The sequence below is a fragment of the Biomphalaria glabrata genome, chromosome 5 (assembly GCF_947242115.1).
Source record: "Biomphalaria glabrata chromosome 5, xgBioGlab47.1, whole genome shotgun sequence".
In the NCBI taxonomy this organism is placed as follows: Eukaryota; Metazoa; Mollusca; class Gastropoda; family Planorbidae; genus Biomphalaria; species Biomphalaria glabrata.
The window spans coordinates 53035269-53057093 of record NC_074715.1 but is presented as its reverse complement, the minus strand read 5'-3'; the positions used below and the strand labels follow the sequence as shown (position 1 = coordinate 53057093).

Sequence of the window (21825 nt, the reverse complement as noted above, 5' to 3'; positions counted from 1 at the left end):
TGAGAACCCCTGATATAAAGGCTTCCGTTTTAGTTGACATAATGTTGTGTTTCATTGAACGCCTTCCTGGCACTTGCTGTTTCTTCAATCGGGTCACTCATTACATTATGATATGCATGCTGTTTTACAATAAAATAGTCTTGCCAGGGGGAGGTATGGCGAGAGTGAATATGTTACTTTGATATTTTGGTATGATAGTTATATCCCTTTGTTTATGTACTCCCCCAGGTTGTGAATGTAAATAGTCTTGCACGTGTTATGAACTGAATGGCTTAGTCTTCGTTGAATGTGCGAGAGGGTGTGTTAGTCAGTGAGGTCTTGTCCCCGGTCCAGGAAGGTTGGAAGAGGTTGCTTCCTGGACTGGTGGTTGTTCATTAATATTAATATTTATTGTTGTATTATTTGTACTCTATTGGATATTACAGTATCATTGTTATATTCATGGAGATCTGGAGATGGCGTTGTTTATTAATAATTGTTACTAATAGTAATATTTAATTGTAACCCCTAACGAGCCAAGCCAAAGCAATAAAAGATAGCTCGACAAGTGTTAAAGTTTATACTTAATGAAGGGTAATATATATAAACTATGACAAACTTAACAATTTAATTGGATTTGAGAAGTCAAATATAGTCAAAGAAAAAGGTAAAATCTCAATTTTTTTTTAAGCAGGGGCTTAGTTCACGTCGACAGGGATTTACTTTTAACATTTCTCAATCAATGCTTTTAATCGCAGTCTATTTAATTTACAAAAGAATAAATTTAAATATTCTAGAGTAATCTCCTCATTAACCCTTAAAACGCATGTGGTAGTTTATTTCATTTTGTATGCACTCATAGTAAAACGGATCAGCACTTTAAGGGTTAATAAATATTGTTGTAGAATGAAGATTAAGTTAGAGATATCAGGACAAGCAGTAATGGAAATTAAATTGTCTTAGAGAAATCCATTACAAACACAAAAGACTTCCTAAAGATAAAGACACATTTTATGCGAGGGAAAATGTATCGGAGTGCTCTTTCTTCTCTAGTGCCTTTAGAGCATGATCGGGTTGCCTGAATCAGCCAGGGAAGCCAAAGACTTAGTTAAATCTAATTAATTTTCACAACTAGATAAACGCTTCATTACGCGTAGAGCGTAATTATCTTCTTTTTTTAAGGAACGTATGTACTTTAAAAGATAATATAACGCATTATGACACAGATGCACTCCTTGGTGGTGGGCGAATTCTTGTTTGCTAATTGCTGAGCTAAAGAGGAGGAACCTATAAAAGGAACTGAGATGCTATAGAAGGAACCTAGGTATCCCATACAAAGACTGCATCACAAATAAAGAGATTTGAAACAGCATCACAACGGCAATAGTGCCCCCAAGATGACTTGTTGACCGCAAACTTAAACTCTAAAGTCGTGTCACGAGAGCCTCAGATATTGCAAAGACCTTCCTTCAGTGAACAGCACCAGGACAAAGAAGAGGGGATAACATAGAAAGTGATGGGAAGACAAAATCAAAAGAGTGGATAAGCCTGTCACTGAAAGAGATTCTACCCAAGGCAAAAGACAGAGAGGAATAGAGAAAAACCGGAGAAAGATCATGTGTGGTGCCCAAGAGACTAAGGGATGGGTGAAGATGAATGATTAAGATTGTGATTAAAAACCGGATACTTTAGTTTTCACGAAACTGTAAATTTTAGATCTAATTTTTATGATGATTCTTGAATGCTATAGACTAAAGACAGAAATAAATATGCATATGACCCTAAACTTATTTTAAAACTTCTAAATTAATGAAAGTTTCTAGCTGGACGTGGGCAGTGCTACATAATTTTAATAAACTCTAATTTAGGGACAAGATTAACAATATGTCTTTCCATCAAAATCACAATGCAAGCAAAATACGGCAAAAATTAATAAAAAAAAACACAAGCTTATATTATGTGTTTCAATTACTTTGGATCAGTCATGTAATTAACTTTGTATAAGAAAGGGGATAGTCATTCAGCTCATACCACCACTTCAGTCAAGTACTATTTCTTGCCCTTGGTTGAGATACCAAACAAAGCAATTTATTAACAATGGTTAATTAACTAGATAATTGGTTAATTTTTTTTTAATTCTTGTGTTGTCAGATAAGAGAAATAGTTGTTCTAAATTTCCAGCTTGATCCGAGATAGGATGTCGAAGAAATAACGTGTACAAACTTTTGACTAGTCAAAAATATAAATGCGGATGTTTGTTTGTTTGTTTTCCATGTTTCGGATGTTCCTTCTGAATTGAAGATGATTACTTCCTAGTCCAAACCTCCCGCAGGACGACGGGGGATGGGAGCGGGCAGGGTTTGAACCCGGGACCATCGATAAATCTGAACTACAGTCCAGCGTGCCAACCGCACGACCAGGCAGCCATCTGGATAGGTAAGAAAAGTAGACCATCAACCAACCGATTTGTAAAAAATAAAATTTTTAACCATTGCAACAAATATCGTATGTTTATAATGTATTTAAATATTTTTATTATTTTTTTTTTACTATTGAAAGCTTTCCAAATAAAAAGGCTTTAAAAGTAAATCCAATGTAGTTACCTGTTTGACAAGTATCTCCATTGATACTCATTGGACAAGGCTCAACACAATTCCCATTGACAGGGTGACAGCCTTGTTTCTGAGTACACTTGTCATCACATTTGAGACTGCAGTTCTTCCCATAGGTACCAAACGGACAGTCTGAGAATCATCGATAAAATTTAAAAGTCAATGTAAAAGTGTCAGTCGTTACATGCGTCACTGATCTTAAATAAATAAGTTGTCTCAAACAAGATGGTGGAAAGCAGATATTAAATCGTATGTCATTAAATATAATTTGGAGAAAGACGGTCGACGAATCCTGTGTGGTACCCCCAAAGGTCCAACAGACTAAGGGATAGGTGAAGGTGAAGTGAACATTTAATTTTTCTTTCAATTTTAGATGCTTAAAAATGTCTCAATTTGCTTAGCAGTTTCTATGTTTTAAATCAATGAGTAGGCTCATATGGTCAATTTTATAACTTCTTACTGGGATAGCAACGGACCTCATTCACCAATCGTAAACAAACAACATTTAGCTACGTGGTGCTCTATCTCTTCTATATAATTTACAGTCTCATGTTTAATTCATGATGGTTGTCACGTGACAAGTTTTTTTTCATTGTTTTATCAATAAGATCACGTGACTAAATGTTGTTTGTTTATGATTGGTGAATGAGGTCCATTGGAAAGGCTACGGAGAAACTATGGGAAACAATTTGTTTTACAAGTTTGAGACAGTTTTACCTTGTTACCGTTCCCTATACATTGGTCTGTTGGATCGTTGGGGCACCATGCGAGATCTGTCCACCGTCTTTCTCCACTCCTTACTGTCGTTTGCGTTCGTTGGTTTGCGTTATTCATGTCCCGCAAAACTCACGCGTCGCTTGGTCACAACCTCTATAAGTGATCAAGTCCCAGTTTTGTTTTGTCGATTACAAAATCTATAAGTGATCAAGTTCCAGTTTTGTTTTGTCGGTTACAAAATCTATAAGTGATCAAGTCCCAGTTTTGTTTTGTCGATTACAAAATCTATAAGTGATCAAGTTCCAGTTTTGTTTTGTCGGTTACAAAATCTATAAGTGATCAAGTCCCAGTTTTGTTTTGTCGGTTACAAAATCTATAAGTGATCAAGTTCCAGTTTTGTTTTGTCGGTTACAAAATCTATAAGTGATCAAGTCCCAGTTTGACAAAGAATTTGTTTGTTTGCGACCCCATCTCTGTAACTGACTCCAAATATACGTCGTAGCCACGCTACAAAGCAGCCACTTATTTATATTGTTTTTCTTTTAATATTAAATAAAGTTTACATTATATAAACTTGCAATTAAACATCGGAATAAGTCTAAACCTCCTTTGCAAGCTGATTAACTTTATCACTTTATAGTAAAGACATAATTATCCTCTCTTTGAAAGGAACGTCTGGGATTGGAAACGTGGTCGAGAGGCCAAGTGCGCTTGAATTTGGCTTGGCTAGGCTACCTAGAATGGGGCTCGAGGTTCGACACCCGATTCGGGGAAAGTTTTGTTTACTGGGCGCCTAAAGGCAGCACGGAAAACCAACTCCTAAATAGCCCCTCCCCCCACTGGTCCAGAAAGAGATTGGACCAAAATCGCTCGGAGCATGCTATAAGCATGAAAGTAGCGCTAAGTAAAACCTATAATAATAATTGATAAGGTAATGCAAAATTAACATAAATGAATTAAACATTTAAGTAATTGAGAATTTTTTTTTTAATTTATTTGATTGGTTCTCACACGAAGTGCAACATTCCCCAGTGAATCCGTCAGAGCAGCCAGATCGACAGAGGCGAAAGTACAAAATGCAGACATCTGATTCGTTCATGCAATGGGTTGGTTGATTACAATGTATAGCGTATTTTTTTCTCTCGATGCATAAACTATCTGTACAAACAAAAAAAAAAGGTCAAATGAACTTAGAGAACAGCTCAAATAGACATCTACTGTTTTTACATTTAACAGTATACTTTTACTGAAGACGATAGACTTATAGACTACACACTGTCAGGTGTAGGATTTATTTGTGTTGTTAACTAGCTGTACACCGTTAAGGTCCCGGGGTTCAACCTGACAAGAAAATCATTCACACATAGTCGTATATAGAGTAACCAACTAGGTGGATAGTTTAAATAACAAAAAAAAAATGAATTTTTGTAAAATGTTTTACATGTTTCGGATGTTCCTTCAGAGTTGAAGATAGTTTACTTCCTAGTCCAAACCTCCCGCAGGACGACGGGGGATGGGAGCGGGCAGGGTTTGAACCCTCGACCGTCGATAAATCCGAACGACAGTCCAGCGCGCAAACCGCACGACCAGGCAGCCATTGTTTGATTATGATATATGTATATGTACAATGAGAGTGATAAAATGATGAATAGTTAATAGATATATAAATCATAGATAGATAGATACTAATCACTTATGCACATAAGCACCTTGCAAAAGCTACCAACTGACGTCACAATACTTCCAACATCGTTAATAATAAAGTTAGACCTCAGCTGATCCCAACTGATACCAATGATGCGTAACGGCCTGACACTCAACGCCGTCGATGATCGCCAATCTGACAATGACACTCAAGGCTGTAGTATATATATATATTTCTTAGACGACAAGCAACGCCCACACTGGCATAGGATATAGCTCAGTATCTACAACTCCTACACTAACACCCCTAAAACATGGGTCCAAAAATCCAACTGAATAATTAGTCCGAGAAACTAATACAGACTAATAACCTATTACGGACCAACACACCGTCCGTTTCAACCAAATTCAGAGGGAGAACTAATTCCTCATGACAAAGAATGACCAATAAATGTCACCGGACTTTGTGACGTAACAAAAACAATTCAAAACAAAAAAATACAAGGCACTCTCGCCCCGTACAAGTAATACGAGTGGAGGACAAAAAACAAGAGTTAGGAGAAAGCTAAAGACACTTGTCCAAACTACGCGACACACACTACATGACAAATGAAAATCATTGTGTCTTTCTGAGTATTTTATTAAATATTTTGTTTTTGTATTTGAAGATTTTTTGTTCTTAACAAAAAAAAAAAAATTTAAAAAAAATTACCAATTTTTCAATTCATTATTAGAAATTAATTATTTTGTTTGATATTGAAAGAGAAAAAGAGATTTTACCTCCAAATGAGAACCTCTGGTTTAATATCTATACTATAAAGTAGAATGTAAGGCGTATGTGTGTATGTGTATCAAAACCGTTTGACCAATCTTGAAGAAACTTTGCACAAATGTTCCTTGGTTACTAACTGGAACCGTGACGTATGTATAGTAACCCTAAAACAATCTAAAGACCCTCAAAAAAAAAAGAAGTTGCCCAACTCTATGAAAGTATGCTATTTTATGGATCTAGGCCATGTTTACACGAGAAAAGATGGAAAAGATTTAGATCTAGAATATTATGTATCACAGCTGCTGGCCGGGAAAGTGGAGGGAGGGATGTGGTTACGCCAACTGTCACACCGCCCCCCTATGACGAAAGTCAAGGGATAGATGAGAGTGATAAGATGTACAGGTTTCGGAAGTTTCTCCAGAGTTCAAGATAATCTACTTCCTAGTCCAAACCTACCAAAGAACGACAGGTATTACAGCGGTTAGGGTATGAACCCGGGGCCATAGAGACGACCGAACGACAGTCCAGCGCCCAGGCCGCACGACCAGGCAAAAAAAAAACAAAAAAAAAACATTTGAAATCCTTTTAAATCTTAAAAATAGTTTTTTTTTTACTATATATTTTATGTATTTTTTTCTGTTATTGAAAAAAATAACTTTTATCATTAAACAAAATATAGTTTAAATATCACATTAGAAACAAATCTTCGTATTAAAATTTCTAAAACTTCAATCAAGGAAGTATAGCCCGTTATTTGCATGTAGATATTGATTAAGATGCACTGACCTTCGTAATTCTCCACCTGGCACAAACTGATGATTCTACCAGTTACTCTGACCAGTCCTGAAATTTCCCTGATAGAAACGAGGCTCGTGACGTTCTCTGGCGTGAAATACATAAATGCCGGCTGACCAGCGTCTTCGTAAACAAACACTTCTAAGCTATCCGCGGAATAATTCAGGAGCCTCACTTTAGTGAAAGGTTTGAGATCAAGAAACACTGAAATAAGAAAAACACAATACTAATTTTAAAGAACAAAGCTTGTATTAAGTCTAATTATATCAATTAGTTTGGATCAGTCATGTGATTAAATTTGTAATAGATCTAGACTAAACCTGTGCGATTAGAAATATTTTTACCAATTGTTTTTTGTTTAGCGCAATTTCATGCTTTTAGCTTCATCTATGTGCCATGTTACTAACACTTATTTCAATCAGTTGGGAAAGGGTGAGGGCAAGAGGTGAGGGCAAGAGGTGAGGACAAGAGGTGAGGGCAAGAGGTGAGGCCAAGAGGTGAGGGCAAGAGGTGAGGGCAACAGGTGAGGGCAACAGGTGAGGGCAAGATGTGAGGGCAAGATGTGAGGGCAAGATGTGAGGGCAAGATGTGAGGGCAAGAGGTGAGGCCTAGATGTGAGGCCAAGAAGTGAGGGCAAGATGTGAGGGCAACAGGTGAGGGCAAGAGGTGAGGCCAAGAGGTGAGGCCTAGATGTGAGGCCAAGAAGTGAGGCCAAGAGGTGAGGCCAAGAGGTGAGGGCAAGAGGTGAGGGCAAGATGTGATGCCAAGATGTGATGCCAAGAGGTGAGGCCAAGAGGTGAGGGCAAGAGGTGAGGGCAAGAGGTGAGGCCAAGAGGTGAGGCCAAGAGGTGAGGCCAAGAGGTGAGGGCAAGAGGTGAGGGCAAGAGGTGAAGCCAAGAGATGAGGACAAGAGGTGAGGACAAGAGGTGAGGACAAGAGGTGAGGCAAAGAGGTGAGGGCAAGAGGTGAGGACAAGAGGTGAGGACAAGAGGTGAGGCCAAGAGGTGAGGCCAAGAGGTGAGACCAAGAGGTGAGGGCAAGAGGTGAGGATAAGAGGTGAGGCTAAGAGGTGAGGACAAGAGGTGAGGCCTAGATGTGAGGCCAAGAGGTGAGGCCAAGAGGTGAAGGCAAGAGGTGAGGGCAAGAGGTGAGGGCAAGAGGTGAAGCCAAGAGGTGATGCCAAGAGGTGATGCCAAGAGGTGAGGCCAAGAGGTGAGGCCAAGAGGTGAGGCCAAGAGGTGAGGGCAGTGGCCTAGCTAGAGTGGGAGGGGGAGAATCTGAAAATCCCCCTAAATTAGTGTTGTATTTTAACATTAATTATTATGCAAATGCAGAGGCCCCCAAAGAGGTAAAGCTTCCCAGGCCCCCAAATGACGGACAATTTCTAGCTACGCCCCTGGGTGAGGGAAAGAAGGGGGTATCTGTGCCGCGATCGCTTTTTAAACGCATACAAAAAAATTAATCACTGGTTCAAGGCTGTGAGAATGAAGTAAGACTGGAAAGTGCCCACCGACCATTAACTAGTGGCGTAGTAGTGTAGTGGGAATTATATTGAGGGCTCCAGAATTTATTAGTCGAAAGTTCGTCATTCTGGTACAGTTCTATAATACAGATCTAGATACATATTAAAAAATGTCTCTTGTGACTAAAATAGAGAGGAAAAGGTCATACCCTCCCATATACACACACTCTACTCACGCACAGACACGAACATGTTCATCTACGTAGGTTAGTGTGTGAATATAAATAAAAGGATTATATTTACTGTAACGGTTCAGAAGGACAGTTCTGTTGTGTTGTCCACTACTGGCAGGTATTTTCTGAGTACAGTTCTTACTGTCCATTCTCATTTCCCAATCTGGCATGTTTAAGGACGGGCTAGTCCAGATAGTGACCGTCTGACTTGTAAGTTCTACTGGCTCCTCTCGTCCTGGTCATCGCATAGATCAAGGAACAAGCAAAATAAAAATAATAAAAAAAAAACAACATAAAAAAACAAAGCTTATCTAATGGGAATAACTCCACATTTAAATCAATATCTTAATATTGTCATATTTATTTCCCTGTTTGATATAAAAAGAAAACTAATTAATTGCTATTATTAAATAAACTGATAAGTAATTATTTTTAGCGGCCCCCGAAAGGGGAAAAGACGCTATTGGTTTTGTGCGAAATGTCTGTCCGTCCGTCCCGTTTAGATCTCGTAAACTAGAAAAGATTTTGAAAATCCGACATCACAATATTTTAGACCATTCAAAGTTCTAATGCGACGGCTACTTTTTTTTCTGAAAGCGAAATATCTAATTTTTAAAATCAGTTATGCAAGCAGTTTTTTAAGAGAAAAAGCTAATTAGTATGCATTATAAGTTAGACCTAATTAAAAACGAATAGTAATGTTGTAAACTTCATTTTTCTTAACATTTTACTGCAGACGATGCGGTATGAGGATTCGAATAAGAGCATGAGATTTTTCAAAACTATTAGATCAATTATAAGACATCAGTTAGGCCAGGGGAGGCGCGGTGGCTGAGCGGTAAAGCGCTTGGCTTCCGAACCGGGGTCCCGGGTTCGAATCAAGGTGAAGACTGGGATTTTCAACTTTGGAATCTTTGGGCGCCTCTGAGTCCACTCAGCTCTAATGGGTACCTGACATTAGTTGGGGAAAAGTAACGGCGGTTGGTCGTTGTGCTGGCTATATGACACCCTCGTTAATCGTAGGCCACAAAAACAGATGAACTTTACATCATCTGCCCTATAGACCACAAGGTCTGAAAGGCGAACTAGTTAGGCCAGGTTCACATCTAACTTTACATTTACTTTCACTTATCCTTTGATCTGCTGGACCGTTGGGGCACTACACAAAATCTGTTAACCTTCTTTCTCCATTCTTATCTCTTATTTGTCTTTGATATAATTTCATTCGGATGTTCTTTCTGAAAATATTGAAGCCTGCCTGGGTGGACCACTTCGGGGGCCGATTTTGAGTTTGTGTTTCTACACAAACTGTCTTTTGTAACCTTGTTATTCATTCATGTTTAGTTAGGAGCAATGAATAATTATGCAAAGTTTCAACTCGGTCAGACTTTATCAACGCCACCTTTCGATTAGGGAACATGGAAAGGACCAAGATGCCTGTGTGTAGTCGCTGAATGAACTCTTTATGTTGGGTCTGTCCTATTTACGTATATGTTTCTGTTGTGTTGTCTGTATATGAGGAAAGAGTCTTTGTAATCACAACAAATTTCCATAAGGATCAATAAAGCAGTATCAGTCTCAGCCTCAGCCTCAGCCACAGTCTGAGTCTAAGTCTTAACTTGATCCGAGAATGGAAAGTGAGAGAAATAACGTGTTCGAATTTCGTACCAGACAGACATACAGACAGAGTGAGTTGATAAAATCTTTGTAAAATAAGCCTGAAATATCGAACTTAAGAAAAGACAAGAGGGCGGAAGAGGCGAGAGATGGTGTACTTGTTTTTTTTGTTTTGTTTTTTTTAAAGGAAACCTCAGAATTTGCGCTATTCAATTTTAGCTTTATCATCATAGGAATCCTTGGGCCTTAGGCCTCTTTTCTTTGCCTCTTTTTTGGGCTTTATGTGCCTCTTTTATGGGCCATCTTGCCTCTTTAGTGGGCTTTTTTTTTCTTTTTTTTTTTAAAAAAAGGGTTTTTATTAGTAAGTTCTTATAATTCACAAGTATTAAATCATAAACAACTGAAAAGTGATTAACCTAAAACTATAATAATAGTAATAGAAATATTATTTAATATCAAAGACATTCTACCTAACCATTGAAACCATTAAAGACAGAAAAATGATACAAGTATCCTCTACTCCAGAACAATCAACACAATATCAAATATCCCTGACCCCCAACACCCCACTTCTGGACTACTACCTGAGTATTGTACAAGTATATGAAAATCAAACTAGATAATTTTCTACCCTAAAATCTATTTTTTTCCTAAATGTCAATACTGTGTGATTAGGTGATTAACATTAAATATGCAACTTTGTAATATTTTATACATTCGTATTTTATTGAGGTTTAGAATGATATGCATATAAAGCTTTTCAATGCTCATTAATAGAGTTTCCTTATCGTTGTCGTCAATGATCTGCTGGAACATGACTACAACTTCAAACAGGTTGTAGAGTTTCTTAAGTTACGTATGGGTTTGAACTAATATCTTTTGGGTGCGTGATGGCTGAGTGGTAGATCGCCCGTCTTCAGAACCAAGATGTCATGAGTTCGAATCAGAATGTAAAGGAAACTTCTTGTCCACCAAGCTCTAACGGGTACCTGACTTAAGTTGCGCTGGTCACATGACACCCTGATCGTTAACCGTTTGCTTTAAAAAAAAAACATGACATTCATATTGTTACGATTCTCTCTCCTAATCAGGCCTTCTGTAAACACTGCTAAACACACAACACAACACATCAAGAACTTGACAACAAGGCTCCAAATATTCTGGTTCTTTAATAAGGGTCAAATAAAACAGACAATAAGACACAATTGGCAACACAATCAACTGCTACAACGTTAGACTGTATATCACTGTACTAAACTCATTAGCTCTACTGTCTCTTCCTGGACTCGTACGTTTCACTGGAGGACTGCACCAGGACCGATTTCATGGCTGACTAATAGTCCCGGTCTCAACGCTCTCCGGTCTTGAACTGCCGCTTTCTTACACACTGTGTCTCTGGTCTGCGCAGGAGAGTTACCAACCTGTACACATCCCATGTCATGAGATTGATGCTGTCCGGGACGGACAGATGTAAGGAGGGGACATTTCTGTAAACCTGGTGGTGACACAGATGGGGGTAGTGCTGTGTGTTTTTAGCCTACCCAAATCGCCACAGTCCAGCGCAGGACGAGCGGTCAACCGAGACCAGTGACAGTACACGCCAGTCCGGCAAGGACCAGTGTCGTAAATATTACGCACGCAAGTCACGGCGAAAGTGATCAACCAGTGATGGTCAAGTAAGTGAACTGGAGCCTGATGCTGAAGATGAGGGACCTTCGCAAGTGGAGTGCTGCCAACTTGCTCCACTAGTTTGCCCTCCGGACAAGCTTGAAGATGATGTGTGCCAATAACCAGCGAAAAAATAAAGCTGAAATAGTATGCAGTTTATTACAAACCTATTGTACTTCAGACGTGGTATCACCACAAACACGAAGCTAGGGGTCTATAGAGCCGTCATCCTCCCTACATTGCTCATTGCCTCAGAAACGTGGACAGTGTACAGTAAACATGCAAAGAAACTGAACCACTTCCACACGACATGTCTGAGAAAAATACTAAATGTCAAATGGCAAGACAAAATACCAGATACAGAAGTCCTTCGAAGAGCGCGTCTGCAAAGCATCCACACAATCCTGATGCAGTCCCAGCTGCGATGGGCAGGTCACGTCTGCAGAATGGATGACCACCGCATCCCTAAACGACTCTTGTATGGCCAACTAAGCGAAGGAAAGCGCTCGCAAGGTGGTCAAAGAAAGCGCTTTAGGAACACCCTCAAAGCTTCTCTGAAGGCGTTCAGCATAGACCCTGGCACCTGGGAGACAGAGGCACATGACAGAGCATCATGGCGTCGCGCTGTGAAAACTGGCGCACAGGTTGCTGAGGAAAAAAGAACAACGCTGGCAGAAGAAAAACGCCAGAAAAGAAAAGCAAGATAAAGCTCCAGCTGGAATAACCTGCCCAGTGTGCGGCCGAACATTCCGGGCTCACATAGGTCTCACCAGCCACATGAGGAGGCATAAAACCCCAGTGCAAAGCCCTCAGCCCCCTGGATGACAAAGTGGTCATCATCGAACCACGATGGACCTACTATAAATTGTACTTTAACAATAACATTGAGATCAAGTTTCGCTATTTAAAAAATAAATTATAACCACTATATAAGACGGGCCCCCACCAATTAGAGGTCCTAGGTGGCTACATAGTTTGCCTATGCCTAAGGAGGGCCCTGCCTAGACTTCCTTTAGCTCAGCATAAGACCCCATGAGCCAAGGCTTTGGGCAGTTCTATTTACTGTTCTGTTATTGTAAAAAAAAAAGAGGCTTAAGACTTGTGTCAGATCTGAGCTTACTCTTCACCTATTGCGGTATTCAAGCCACTAGAAGTGGACAAATAATTGCATTTATAAACAGATTTAGGCTAATATGACATCAAACGATCGATACGTATTGATCATAACTACTTACCTCCGCTGACAAAGACGTTACAAAGTGACTTCTCATTTCCTGTTTTTATCGCCAACGTATCCACCATCAACAAATTGTCGCAGTCGATGTTGTAGGTTTGGTTGCCTATTATTGTCACTGCACAATTGTGCCACGAGAGGGCGCTGCCTTGACTGGAGAAAGTCAACGTCACATTTCTTTGGACACCTTGGGGAAACAAGAGAGTCTTCTTTTAAGTAAACCTATTGTTATTAGTATTAACAATTCTCTTATCGTATCTTATCTTATATAATACAGACGTTACTTCAAAAAAGAAGAAGATTATGTCCTACGCGTCATGCATTCAGTCATGCATATTAACCAATGACTTAAATTCTGACAAATCACTGGTTTTCCTGGCTAGCTCAGGCAACCCATTCCATGCTCTAAAAGGGAAGAAGGAGTATTCTTACTCTAAGAGATTTGGATATATAAAGGAATAGTCAAGAAATTCTTTATTTCTTTAAGCCTATCTATTATGCTATAATCTCTACACACTTTTTCATTATTATTTATTGTCGCTATCGATAAGATTTAAATTAAAAATCAAACTGTACACTGTATATGTTTATAACATAAGTATACATATATTTAGACTGGCCAACGACAATCTTGGACTCAGGTCAACGCTTCTCAGCCTCAATGTGGCACTCGTGGAATATGACGTTAGAGGAGACGACTGGGTCAATAGGAAAGCAAAACAGAGCCCCCCTAGGGATGTCTAAGGATCAAGGCCATTGCACTGGAGGGGATTGAAGACAGCCCCCTAATCCCCATAATTTTAAACACACCGTTCCTCAAGAGGCAATTTTATGACGGACAATTGATCAGTTTATGTGGTACAATGAAAAATTATGTAAGAGTTTTCCGATGTGCTCGACCTTTGGCCTCGCCTCTAGCTCGTGCGTCTTAAGACACAAGCTATTAGTAATAAAGATGAAATAATTTTACATCTTCTTGGGTTTCGTTCTGACAAAACAATGGTTCAGCCAGGCCAATGATTCAGACAGGCCAATGGTTCAGACAGGCCAATGGTTCAGCCAGGCCAATGGTTTAGACAGGCCAATGGTTCAGACAGGCCAATGGTTCAGCTAGGCCAATGTTTCAGCCAGGCCAATGGTTCAGACAGGCCAATGGTTCAGACAGGCCAATGGTTCAGCTAGGCCAATGTTTCAGCCAGGCCAATGGTTCAGACAGGCCAATGGTTCAGCCAGGCCAATGGTTCAGACAGGCCAATGGTTCAGACAGGCCAATGGTTCAGCCAGGCCAATGGTTCAGACAGGCCAATGGTTCAGACAGGCCAATGGTTCAGCCAGGCCAATGGTTCAGACAGGCCAATGGTTCAGACAGGCCAATGGTTCAGCCAGGCCAATGGTTCAGACAGGCCAATGGTTCAGACAGGCCAATGGTTCAGACTTGCCAATGGTTCAGCCTGGCCAATGGTTTAGCCAGGCCAATGGTTCAGACAGGCCAATGGTTCAGCCAGGCCAATGGTTCAGACAGGCCAATGGTTCAGCCAGGCCAATGGTTTAGCCAGGCCAATGGTTCAGACAGGCCAATGGAAACACATTTCTATGGGCTCAGAGCTCCAAGAGTAGTCGACTCAACGTTTCCAAAAATTACACACGAAGCTTTGATATCACTGTCTTAAACAATTAACATCATTCCATTCCTGTATCGGTTTGTTTTATCAATATTGTTTTTTTTTACCTGAGACAAATAGAAATTTACACTGCTAACGTTGGGCATTTCGGTTTATTTATATTAATGTCGCAAACTGCGGCTTCGTGATCCTGCAAACAGACATGTGTTTGTACATAATGATTTTTGGTGGCTTGGTGGCTGAGCGTTAAAGCGCTTGGCTTCCAAACAAGGCGTCCCGGGTTCGAATCCTGATGAAGACTTGGATCTTTAATTTCGGGATCTTTCGGCGCCCCTGATTTTACCCAGCTCTAATGGGTTCCCGATATTAGTTTTGGGAAAGTAAAGGCCGCTGGTCGTTGTGCTGGCCACACGACACCCTCATTAACCGTAGATTACAGAAACATGACCATTACAAGGTCTGAAAGAGGAACTTAACTCCTCTGCCCTAAACATGCAAGAAGTTGTTAGAGAGGGTCTAAAAGGGGAACTTTACTTTACATAATGATTATTAGTTAATACATCCATCTATCCCAGTGGCGCTACAGCCTATGGGATGGATGGCCTGCTTCAAGACATCATCCAATCAGATCTCTCCTGGGCCATTCGTCTCCACGCCCTAACCCCAAGTTGTTGTAGATAAATTAGTTAATAGGTGTGAGTATATTTGGATTTATGTGAAAATGAGTCTAATACGGTACCCCACTGAACAAGGGTATCATACCAAGTAAGCTAAATATCATCCTTCAAATTCATCTTACCTGGCTCTTTAAATATCAGCCTCATCCAGGTGAAATTAAAAGAGGAATGCCAGAAGAGAGTAAAAAGAGTTCCATCTTTCTCCGGAGTGACCAGACATCCGTCCGACTCGTTCCTCATGTATTGGTTGTCATTAGATGCCACCATATCCTCTGGAAGACAGAGAACATTGACAGTTTATGTTTAGTTTTGTATAACTTGTTATTGAGCTTAAGGCTCTGACATTATTATACTATTAATAAAACGCAGTCAGTTAGACACCACATAAGTTACCAGCCAGAAAAATTGCACCCACAAAGTGCAAGAGTTGATACGGCGCTACGGCCACGAGTGCAATAGTTGATACGGCGCTACGGCCACGAGTGCAAGAGTTGATACGGCGCTACGGCCACGAGTGCAAGAGTTGATACGGCGCTACGGCCACGAGCGCAAGAGTTGATACGGCGCTACGGCCACGAGCGCAAGAGTTGATACGGCGCTACGGCCACGAGCGCAAGAGTTGATACGGCGCTACGGCCACGAGCGCAAGAGTTGATACGGCGCTACGGCCACGAGCGCAAGAGTTGATACGGCGCTACGGCCACGAGCGCAAGAGTTGATACGGCGCTACGGCCACGAGCGCAAGAGTTGATACGGCGCTACGGCCACGAGCGCAAGAGTTGATACGGCGCTACGGCCACGAGCGCAAGAGTTGATACGGCGCTACGGCCACGAGCGCAAGAGTTGATACGGCGCTACGGCCACGAGCGCAAGAGTTGATACGGCGCTACGGCCACGAGTGCAAGAGTTGATACGGCGCTACGGCCACGAGTGCAAGAGTTGATACGGCGCTACGGCCACGAGTGCAAGAGTTGATACGGCGCTACGGCCACGAGTGCAAGAGTTGATACGGCGCTACTGCCACGAGTGCAAGAGTTGATACGGCGCTACGGCCACGAGTGCAAGAGTTGATACGGCGCTACGGCCACGAGTGCAAGAGTTGATACGGCGCTACGGCCACGAGTGCAAGAGTTGATACGGCGCTACTGCCACGAGTGCAAGAGTTGATACGGCGCTACGGCCACGAGTGCAAGAGTTGATACGGCGCTACGGCCACGAGTACAAGAGTTGATACGGCGCTACGGCTGTTAAATTAACGAAGACATATTTGCATAGTCTGTGTTACGTTCTGCCAATTGTACAATATTGGCTGTTATTTATTGGACATTAAACCATTACGCTATTTCGGAGTCCTGAGTTGTCAAGTTCTTTAAGTTAGTGGTGTCGTTTGTTGAGTTTTGCATGGAGCCAGAATAGAGAAACGTTACAATCAACAATGTAGAATTTATTTCCCTTTTCCGATTAAAAAAATTAAATTGATTACCAATAATTAATTAGATCATTTCTTAATTTTCTAATTGATTCTTGTTTTGTTAATACAATAAAAAAATTGTTGAAAGTTTCAGCTTCATCCCAACATTGGTGTGAGAGAAGTAACAAGTACAGTTATCTAAATAAACGCCACATATTTAGCCTTATATCGTAATACTGTAGAAATAATTTCCTGCTTTTGGTATCAAACGAAATAGATAATTACCAGCAATTAATTGGCTAATTGGTTTATTTAAACTTTGTAATAATCAAGAAGTCAATTGGATCTGATCATTGGAAGCTACATCATGCACTGTCAGCCAGTGTCAGCATACTCTTCATGCAAATATTGCGCATTGAACCGATCTAATTAAAACTTTTTTTAGATTGATTAGTTTCTCATTTTAGCTCTCCTGTTTATGTTTGTAATGTTATCACAGCGCCTTGAGCCTACATTATGTCCGTTAACAGCTCACTATAAATCAAATTATTAGTGTTATTATTATTGTCCCGGGTTGGATATGACCAAAGGTCGTGGTTGGGCATCACTTTATTACACCGAAATGGAATGTCGATAGTAGTAAAGATATAGTGGTAAAGATATAGTGGTAAAGATATAGTGGTAAAGATATAAAGGTAAAGATATAGTGGTAAAGCTATAGTAGTAAAGCTATAGTGGTAAAGATATAGTGGTAAAGATATAGTGGTAAGGATATAGTGGTAAAGATATAGTGGTAAAGATATAGTGGTAAAGCTATAGTGGTAAAGATATAGTGGTAAAGATATAGTGGTAAGGATATAGTGGTAAAGATATAGTGGTAAAGATATAGTGGTAGGGATATAGTGGTAAAGATATAGCGGTAAAGATATAGTGGTAAAGATATAGTGGTAAAGATATAGTGGTAAAGCTATAGTGGTAAAGATATAGTGGTAAAGATATAGTGGTAAGGATATAGTGGTAAAGATATAGTGGTAAAGATATAGTGGTAGGGATATAGTGGTAAAGATATAGCGGTAAAGATATAGTGGTAAAGATATAGTGGTAAAGATATAGTGGTAAAGATATAGTGGGAAAGATATAGTGGTAAAGATATGTGCTCTTTAAGTTCGTCTATTTCTTATTGTTCCTTCTTTTCCCACAATCCTTTCCATTCTCTAATACAACAAGAGAAGAAGTAGAACTTGTACTAATACGTCCCAGATTAGGGAATAGGAAACAAGTCTCTACCTTTGTTGTATTCTGAGTACTTTATTATATTGTGTGTTTGCATTTGTAAATGATGTTTAAGTAGTTCATGTAGAATCGCTACAATGCGGTTTAGTCCTCTGTCCTGATGTGCCTTTAAGTTAAGTGATTTTACTAATGGTTTTATTTTAGTGGAGTATACATATTCGTTTCGTTATTAATCTTACGGCTCTTTTTTGAGTCTGTTCTAGTTTCTTAATGCTTAACTGCAGAAAAGACGATAATGACTTATAGCCTTGACCTCATGCAGAGCAGAAGAGAATAAGCGGGTTTCGAACTTGGGACCAACGTAATGACAGCCTAGAAGGCACATACCACTCTGTGCAACTGTATGGCGTCAGGTCTAACATTAAATTTACATATGCAGACTCATGACGATATTGTGTGTGGTCTACTTTGTATTCACGTCAATGTTTTAAGTGTGGCCAGGTACGTTAGGAGTATTACACTCAAATTTGTACGGTTTGAGAGTTTAAATGGCCACAAAGCCAGAAATACATTAATTGTGGCTGAGCAAAACGATTGAAATAAAAAGACGGGTAAATATAAATACTTATACATTTATAATTTATAATTAAGGTCATCAGATAAAAATGTAATACGTATAATAAAAGCTGTATTAATTAAACTATAAATTAATCTAATGTCTTTATTTGAATTTATAATTAATAAAAAAAAAAACATCTTTTGTAAGGGACTGTATTTGGTATTTACAGGGTTCATAGCCAATTTCATGAATGATTTTCCAGGTATTTTCCAGGTTTTAAAGGTAGAGTTTTAGATTTTCAAGGTATGCATCGCACCATAGCAATCAATATATATGTATATATACATACATATGACATAAATATGTAAAAAGAACAATATATATATATATATATTTATATATATATATATATTGTTACGAATCTCACTATCCAGGCTCTCTGCAAACTGCACCATACACCACCAACTTAAAGAACTTGACAAGTCAGGGCTCCAAAATAACGTAAAGGTTTAATGTCCATAAATAACAGCCAATACTGTACAATTGGCAGCACGTAGAACAGTACAAATAGCTCTGCGATAACAAATATCTCTCCGATAACACCGTTCCGCCGTATCAAGTCTTGCACTGGTCTCTCCGTCTCGTTCCGGGCTTGCACTGGGTTCAACAGTTCAGGACTGACTTCACACACTAGGCTCGTTGTGTCGGACTCGATCACAGACCAAGATCAAGACGCCAGCCGTCTCAACTGTACTTGATAGTACTCCGCACTGAACCGTCGTAATGCTCCGTACAGGACCACACCGTTGAACTGTGCTGTAGTCGACCGTGTTCTGAACTCCTGTCGTAAACCCGCTTTCTGAACCGTCTTGACTGCGACACCTCCGCTCTTTATATAGGGTCCCTACTGGCCTTCTAGAACCGGACAGAACGCCGCTCGACGTTTCTAGGTGGTCAGATGACTACAACTCTCGTGACGCTAATGAGCTCTGTTCACGACGCCGATCCTACTCGAACCTTCATGTTGTTAACTCGTCTCGGCCGATCGTCGTAACTCGTCACGGTTGACCGCTCGTCTAGCGCTGGCCTGGGGCGATTTGCGTCGGCTGACTACACTCACACCACTACCCCTCTCTGTGCCACCACCAGGTTTATAACAATATATTAAATTTAAAAACCCTCATTAAAATGTATGCTGATAAGTTGAAATCATACCTCCAAAAAAAAAATAAGAATTCATCTCTAGTGTTTCCTAAGCATTTAAATGCAACTTTTTAATACATTAGAAAACACACACAAGCGTGCACTACAGAAGAATAACTTTTTAAAAATATGAGATGTAATACAGCTAAAACTGTCGCAATCTGAAGTTGGAAATTTTCTTAAATTAACATAGATTTGTAAAAAAAATATTTCATTCTTACTTTAGCAGTTGACTTGCTTTCCGTCAGTTTTAAGTAAATTACAACCAAAATAACTCTACGGGCTTTTCTACAGCTGTGTGCGAAATATTTTCGTTAAATCTACAGTAGATCTAGACTCTAATTTAAATCCCTAAATTCGCGGACTTTTCACGGCTGTGAGAGAATTATCTTCACTCTATTCTATTGGATTAGCGTAAATTAAGTCTAGGTCTAAGTCCCTAAATTCGCGGACTTTTTTCGAAATATCTTCACTGAATCACCGTAAATCTAGTCCCTAAAATTCGCGGACTTTTCACAGCTGTGTGCGAATTATTTTCACTGAATCTACCGTAAATCTAGAGTCTAGATCTAAGTCACTAATTTCGCGGACTTTTCACGGCTGTCACTGCTTCTACAGTCTAGATCTAATTAAGTCACTAAATTGGCGGACTTTTCACGGCTGTGAAATTATCTTTACTGAATCTATCGTAGATCTAGACTCTATAGGTTCTAACTCAATGTCACTAAACTTCGCGGACTTTTAACGGCTGTGAGAGAATTATCTTCACTAGATTCTAGTGATTTAGCGTAAATCTAGAATCTAGCGTATTTCTAGAGCAATCTAGACATTAGATGTACCTGTATCTAGATCCTTAAATAAACTAAAATTCACGGAATTTTCAGGTTAAGCGCGAATTATCTTCACTAGATCTAACTTAGATCTAAATCTAGATACTATTTCTAGCTAGATGACAAGGATGGATCGTGAGAAGACTCAAAAGTAAAGTACCGGTAGCAATTATACTTAAACACTGAATCATAATCTCCAAATACAAAATCTAATAAAATACTCAGAAAGACACAAAGATAAGATGATATACCGGTACGGACTTTCCACGCGAAGTCACTCTTACTGTTACAAGAAGAAGATTTTCGGCGAGGGAGGGCCCGGAGGGGTGTAGCCTTCACATTAGGCTGATAAATGCTCTAGTTATAGACAATAGTCACTACAGACTAGATCTAGCGCGTCTTCAGTCGTAACATTGAAAGGAAAATAGTGCTAAGTGAAATGCTTGCTTGAGCCAAGGTCGTTTTCAATCACGAGGTCGCGCTTCACAAGTGGGTGAAAGGCGGTGTAGACGCGTCATCACTGGTCAGCTCAATGTAACCGGGAAAAAAACGAAAATAAACACCTGGTATCGGGAGGGAAAGAACTCAAGGTCCAGTTTTAAAATTCAAGGTTTTTTCACCGTTTTTTACGAAATTCAAGGCTTTTTCAAGGCCTTGAATTTAATATGAAATTCAAGGTGTTTTCCAGGTTTTCAAGGTGGCTACGAACCCTGTATTTAAAATAGTTAATTTAATTGCAACATCAAGCTCTTAAAATGTCTGCTTCTTGTTGTTTTTTTTTGTTGTTTTTTTTTTGTGTGTGTATTTTTTATTGCGGAAGTTTACACAGACAAAGATTAATGAGACCAACATTAGTAGACATGATAAGTAGGTTTACTGAACTGACGGGTAAGACCTGCGTCTCTTAACCTGGAGTGTGCAACAAACTGTTCTAGGTACCTTGGCATGTGGACTAGTTTGTTTGAGTCACTGGAATTAACTTTTTTAGTTTTACAAGACATAAAGAAATGTTGAGAATGTATACCTAAATATTAAGGAAGACATTATCCACATTTCTCTTTATTAAATCTAACTAAGCTTTTATTCCTTTAAGAACTTATGAAGATATGATTCATTAGTAAGGAAAACGTTTAGGAAGGAAGACACTTTGGAAGGTAGACACTTTGGAAGGTAGACACTTGGAAGGAAGACACTTTGGAAGGTAGACACTTTGAAAGGAAGACACTTTAGAAAGAAGACACTTTGGAAGGTAGACACATTGCAAGGAAGACACTTTAGAAAGAAGACACTTTGGAAGGTAGACACTTTGGAAGGAAGACACTTTGGAAGGTAGACACTCTGGAAAGAAGACACTTTGAAAGGTAGACACTTTAGAAAGAAGACACTTTGGAAGGAAGAAACCTTTGAAGGAAGAAACTTTTGAAAGAAGACACTTTGGAAAGAAAACACTTTGAAAGGAAGACACTTTGAAAGGAAGACACTTTGGAAGAAAAAGACACTTTGGAAGGAAAAGACACTTTGGAGCGAAGACAGTTACATCATCTGCCCTCCCATTGA

At 39.7% G+C, this 21825-nt stretch overlaps 1 protein-coding gene across 2 annotated transcripts in view; it reads right to left on the bottom strand.

Annotated features, from left to right (window-relative positions):
* The window catches only part of LOC106067170 (uncharacterized), a 30768-nt gene that overhangs the window by 4321 nt on the left and 4622 nt on the right, over nucleotides 1-21825 (bottom strand). For both annotated transcript variants that reach the window (XM_056030474.1, XM_056030473.1), the window contains exons 3-8: nucleotides 15155-15304; nucleotides 12735-12920; nucleotides 8285-8449; nucleotides 6511-6723; nucleotides 4320-4466; nucleotides 2583-2723 (exon numbers count right to left, since the gene is read on the bottom strand). In XM_056030474.1, the coding sequence (XP_055886449.1) occupies nucleotides 2583-2723; nucleotides 4320-4466; nucleotides 6511-6723; nucleotides 8285-8449; nucleotides 12735-12920; nucleotides 15155-15304 (1002 nt within the window). The remainder of the gene's footprint in view (nucleotides 1-2582; nucleotides 2724-4319; nucleotides 4467-6510; nucleotides 6724-8284; nucleotides 8450-12734; nucleotides 12921-15154; nucleotides 15305-21825) is intronic.